General features: G+C 42.6%; 1 protein-coding gene across 3 annotated transcripts in view; it reads right to left on the bottom strand.

Moving 5' to 3' along the window:
* Positions 1-684: 684 nt before the first annotated feature.
* klhl3 (kelch-like family member 3) overlaps positions 685-6,070 on the bottom strand; it is a 49,559-nt gene continuing 44,173 nt past the window's right edge. The window contains exons 10-15 of one of the 3 annotated variants that reach the window (XM_034181996.1): positions 5,815-6,012; positions 5,439-5,540; positions 5,236-5,364; positions 4,585-4,725; positions 4,363-4,506; positions 685-1,771 (exon numbers count right to left, since the gene is read on the bottom strand). In XM_034181996.1, coding sequence (XP_034037887.1) covers positions 1,743-1,771; positions 4,363-4,506; positions 4,585-4,725; positions 5,236-5,364; positions 5,439-5,540; positions 5,815-6,012 — 743 coding nt within the window. In that variant the 3' untranslated portion in view covers positions 685-1,742. Of the gene's footprint in view, positions 1,772-4,362; positions 4,507-4,584; positions 4,757-5,235; positions 5,365-5,438; positions 5,541-5,814; positions 6,013-6,070 lie in introns of those variants that run through there. The other 2 variants (XM_034181997.1, XR_004563737.1) reach the window with 2 other exon arrangements.

The raw sequence follows: 6,070 nt of genomic DNA, 5'->3' as shown, positions 1-6,070 counted from the left end.
ACTCACCACTGGATGGCAGTATTTAATCGCCACCCAATCAGTGTTTTACATTTTATTTTTGCACATTTAAAAAGGCCAACTGGGACCAAAATATTTCACTGCTCCTCGTTTGTATGTCAGAATTTCAAAGTCTGAGCTGAATGTCAAATAATTTTAACGAGTTTCTGATGGAAACTTTGCAGATTTACAGATTCAATTAATCCTGTTAATTTCATTTCAGACAAAAGCAAAAAAAAAAAAAAAAAAAAAAAAAAAAAAAAAAAGACAAAAATGTTTTATCTAGCTTGCAATTAAATTAGTTAAAGACCCAAGACATTAAAAACAAATGCAATCTGAGATTTCTGACGTCCACCAAGCCCACTCAGTGGGTTCTTCCTTGGCCTAATATGCAAAAATCGTCAAAATCCATGCAGTAGTTCTGACATAATCCTGCTAAAGACAGATAGGCAAATAAATAAACGGCAATTTTATTACGTCCTTGGCTGATGTAATAATGTGCACAATAAGACTTATTAGATATTTGCGTAGGTCAACACTTTTACTTTGTTCGTATCTTGATCCTTCAAACATATTTGCTTGTTTTTCTTCAGAATTTTTCTTAAAAACCACAATATGATTTGGAAAATTTGCAGAAATAAAGTTAACAAATGTAACTCAGCAGAACGTAAAAAAATAACACCAGTGTACTATTTCAAATATGTGAGGTGCTTTTAATTTCAACTACAGCAGCTTCTATTTTACGGTTTGTTTCATAACAACGAGCTGCCGTTTGACCCAAAAATATAAAAGTATGAGCTATGACACAAAAACTAAAAAAAAAAAAAAGAATATTACAGTGCAATTGACAACAGTGCATTTTATCAAGATGTAAAAAATAAAATAAAAATACTACTGAACATCTTCTGATGACGGGCTTAAGTGACGAGTTCAACCCTGTGCAGCAGACTGAGTGACAACCAATCAGAAGAAAGCGGGCATCCCTCCAGCCAATCAGAAAGCCTGTCTATCAGTGCACGTGTACAACATTTCAGTAGTGTGCCAACCTCCATCTCACTGCCGAGTGGCCCTGTGTGACGTGCAGCGAGGCTCCACCTCGTCACAAATATCGCAGTTCTTTTGCATAGACGAGTTTCTTCCTTCTTTACGTCCTCACGGTTGAACATCAGACGGTCTGCGGCAGCCGCGGTGCAACAATAACCGTGATTATTCTCAAAGGTGCCACCATGCTTGGTGCTTGCTTGGTTTCAGTCAGTTCAATTCTCACAGCTTTAAAAACAATGAAATAAGTTGGTGCCAGTCTCGAGAAAAGAAAAGAAAAAAAAAAGCACCAAGGTTTCCTCATAAAGTCAAGGAGGAAATCAGTTTGGCGAGTGCAGCAGCTCATCAGAAGCCGGCTTTATCTGCGTCCTACTTATTGCACCATCACAGCGTGTGGCTCCTTCAGTCGCTGGTGTCCCAGGCTTGGTCGGCCTGAACGACGCCGTGTGAATGTTATGACCCCGCAGTCCAATCAGAACACGGCCATCTGCGACACGCTCGCCATTTAAAAACTCCTTCACTGCGATAATGCTTGCACTCGCTTGCTGCGCCACTTTAAAAGTAAGTGAGTTAGCACCAATAAAATCCTCTTGTGTTCACTTCCTGGTATGTGAGATGAGCACGAGGGCGCCCTGTCCTGCGCTCGCCAATGAGCTCCAGACATCCTCACTGCGAATCCGGCTGATATGGCGGGAGGGCGGCGGTCATAGCGGCTTGTCAATCACTGCGACCCCTGAATGAGTGGAAAGAACGTCACAGCGAGGGGAAGGAAAAAGAAAAAGTTGTGCGTGCTTTTGAGCAGACATTAAACTGATGAAAAATATTTTATAATTGCAGCAAATTATTTGGAATCTACAATAAATTCAGGTGTGGTGTCACCGAATTCACCCAACACAGAGGTCTGCTGGTTATACTACAGCACTTAGTTTGGAAAAATGTGCAAAAATAGAATTTTAGTGAATCTGGAAGTATCATCGCAAAATGTTTTGCATGTGGAGAGAATGTGCGCACATTTTATTATATTGTGCGCTCATTTTATATTGTGCAAATGTTTTAAGCATCGTTTGAGTAAAACAAGGGCATGATCTACTTAAACGTGGCCACAATTTGTAAAACGTGCACTCAATATTGTTTTGACACATAAATGTTGGCTATTAGTCAACAAACGAGGAGACAGTGTAATACATTTCCATGAGAATGTTAGCTACCCAGCATGGCATCATGTGGAGTTTAAGCACATTAAAAAGAATGCTGTGGGCGAAGTATGACGATTTAGGTCATATTATGGAGTTCATTTTGAACGAAATGAAAACATGCGCTCATTTTATTAATTCAAGGGCTCAATTAAAGGAAAACATGCACATAAATTATCATGGCCAGAAAAAAATATCACTTTAAGTGAGAATCAAGGTTCAACAAGATGATTTAAAATACACTCAACAAAAATATAAACGCAACACTTTTGGTTTTGATCCCATTTTGTATGAGATGAACTCAAAGATCTAAAACTTTTTCCACATACACAATATCACCATTTCCCTCAAATATTGTTCACAAACCAGTCTAAATCTGTGATAGTGAGCACTTCTCCTTTGCTGAGATAATCCATCCCACCTCACAGGTGTGCCATATCAAGATGCTGATTAGACACCATGATTAGTGCACAGGTGTGCCTTAGACTGCCCACAATAAAAGGCCACTCTGAAAGGTGCAGTTTTATCACACAGCACAATGCCACAGATGTCGCAAGATTTGAGGGAGCGTGCAATTGGCATGCTGACAGCAGGAATGTCAACCAGAGCTGTTGCTTGTGTATTGAATGTTCATTCTCTACCATAAGCCATCTCCAAAGGCGTTTCAGAGAATTTGGCAGTACATCCAAACCAGCCTCACAACTGCAGACCACGTGTAACCACACCAGCCCAGGACCTCCACATCCAGCATGTTCACCTCCAAGATCGTCTGAGACCAGCCACTCGGACAGCTGCTGAAACAATCGGTTTGCATAACCAAAGAATTTCTGCACAAACTGTCAGAAACCGTCTCAGGGAAGCTCATCTGCATGCTCGTCGTCCTCATCGGGGTCTCGACCTGACTCCAGTTTGTCGTCGCAACTTCGCACAGCCATTGAAGAGGAGTGGACCAACATTCCACAGGCCACAATTGACAACCTGATCAACTCTATGCGTTGCACTGCATGAGGCAAATGGTGGTCACACCAGATACTGACTGGTATCCCCCCCCAATAAAACAAAACTGCAACTTTCAGAGTGGCCTTTTATTGTGGGTAGTCTAAGGCACACCTGTGCACTAATCATGGTGTCTAATCAGCATCTTGATATGGCACACCTGTGAGGTGGGATGGATTATCTCAGCAAAGGAGAAGTGCTCACTATCACAGATTTAGACTGGTTTGTGAACAATATTTGAGGGAAATGGTGATATTGTGTATGTGGAAAAAGTTTTAGATCTTTGAGTTCATCTCATACAAAATGGGAGCAAAACCAAAAGTGTTGCGTTTATATTTTTGTTGAGTATACTTCTGTGAATAAGAAAACAGAGACTTTTGAAAACATTTCAGGAACAATTAACTTTTGTGATGTTAGTAAATGCTGCAGAAAGATTTGGAATTCTTGAATCTGGTGGGCATTGATGCACCCATTTTGAGTTTCAGCACTAGAGGGCGCATTTCTACTAGAATGTTTTGAAACGTCACATCTTTTGAAACAGTGACATAATGAAGACCAATTTAGCATAAAACAGACAGATCCCAGAACCATTTTTCTGAAATGGGCTACAAGGGTTTTACAGCCAGTTAACGAAATGTTTTGACGTCTTCTCCATTCATATTTTACTATTTTCCTGTTCTGTTGAAGTTTTTATACCACATTTTGCCACGTAGAGGAGCATCATGGTTCTAGCCGCGTGTTGCTGGTTTAAGTCGTTTGCTCATGTGAAGGTGGGCGCTGCATCCAGCAGGTGGCAGACATGTCTATGCTGTCTTTTTGATTTATCCGGTGCATTAAGTTGTGACTTCATCCTTGACAACACATCAATCAAACCTTCTACTTGTCTACTGTCAAATTGCAGTGAAAGACTTTAAAATTTAAGCCCTAGCAGGAAGTGGGAGTGCTACATTTTAGTCTGAAAGCTGATCATGTGGTTTTGTCAGATTTTCCTCGGGATTGCCGCATAACAAAATTTTGTGCTTTAGGTCATTTTGTTCCCAAAGAATGGAAGCTTTACATCATGATCTATATGTTGCCATTTCGCTGAGAAATAGTGGGAGGAGCCTTATTATAATCTGCATCAGCCAACACTCACCGGCGTAGCTGCGTCCGTTGCTCATGTTGGTGGGAATCAGGCTCCACTTGTCTGTGGTCGGGTTATAAAACTCGACAGAGGAAAGGTTACACGAGCCGTCGTCACCACCGATCACGTACAGCAGCCCGTTAACGGAGCAGACGCCTTTGAAGGACAGTTATGCTCACGTTACCTTTGCGATCGTTCCTCAGATGACGTCGTGCCTTTTATGTGTCAGCTGACCTGCGTTACGTCGACACATGTTCATGTCAGAGAGGAGTCTCCACGTGTTGCTGTGTGGCTCGTACACCTCCACACTTTTCCTCACCAGAGGGCCATCATGTCCTCCGGCTGCGTACAGCTGTCCACCCAGGACGCCCACACCTGGACAAGTTACAAGCATGAAGCTTTGTTTCCAAAAACAACAAAACCAGACAATGTGCTGTAAGTGTGTTTTATCCTGGGGTGACCGCAGATATCAAGAGAACATCCATTTCTCATGTTTAAATTAACAGCTTGCTTTTAGGAATTCGGTGGCCACCAGACCTCAGCTTTAGAAACCAAAGACACCAACAAGCTCATTTCAAACCTCATACCATGAAACAAGCATCTAATTAACCTACAAAATAACTTTCTGCAGGGTCGTAGGTGGCTGCAACAGATGCATTTTTTTTAAAATCAACATTTCAATATGACGGAGTTGAAGTTGTCCTTTAAAACTCAAGGTTCTTGTTGACAATATCGTCCTTGTTACAGACACATACAACTAGAGTCCACATGGTGGTGCGGTTGCTAAATAGAAAACAGCATTTGAGGTGTCATGATAACATTCTAGTCACTTTGATGACCGCTTTAATACTTCCCACCCGTGTGCATTAGGTGCTGTCCGTGTACCTGCTCCACTGCGCCGTGTGCTCATATCAGCCACGTAGCACCACCGGTCAGTGACCGGGTCATATTCTTCCACCGTGCTGAGGCACTGACGGGATGCGCCATTGTAGCCTCCCACTGCGTACAACTTACCTGTTTGACACACGCAGCAGCTCATCAGTTACAAGTGAATCGAGGCACAGGGTGCAAGTCAGGCACCGCCTTACCGTTGACCACGCCAACACCCACACTGCTGCGTCGCGTATTCATCGACGCCACGTACGTCCACTCGTTGGTTTTGTGATTATAGGCTTCGACTGAGGACAAACCTGGATCAGAGGAATCGGGAAAATTAGTGAGTCGTCTGTTTTCACTCTGAAGATGTTCAAAAATTCAGTTTCTCCTCAAACCACCAGCAGAATCTTCACACTGGAGACATGATCATGACGTGAATTTATTGTGAATTCTGTTTTATTTATGAAAGAGAATGTTGAATGAATGGTGTTTCTAACGCCGTGTGATCACTCCTTTTAAACATCAGTACAGATGTCTACACGGCAACAGTGTTTTGGGATCAGATGCACTTTCTATTTTTTTTTGTACCCATGTTTCCGTTGAAGCCTCCCACAGCGTACAGTAACTCTCCCAGCACAGCGGCTCCCAGCGTGCTCCGCCTCTCCTGCATGCTGGACACGCCACTCCACTGGTCTGTGGTTCCATCGTACACGTCCACCGTCCGCTCCCGTACTATACTATTGAACCCTCCGACTGCAAACACTCGGCCCGCTACGGAAACGACACCTGGAGAGAACAACAGTTTTACGGTAACTAATTATTGCGTGTTGACACTGCAGACACA

Source organism: Thalassophryne amazonica, chromosome 11 (assembly GCF_902500255.1).
Source record: "Thalassophryne amazonica chromosome 11, fThaAma1.1, whole genome shotgun sequence".
NCBI lineage: Eukaryota > Metazoa > Chordata > Actinopteri > Batrachoidiformes > Batrachoididae > Thalassophryne > Thalassophryne amazonica.
This window is presented reverse-complemented; position numbering and strand designations above follow the sequence as displayed.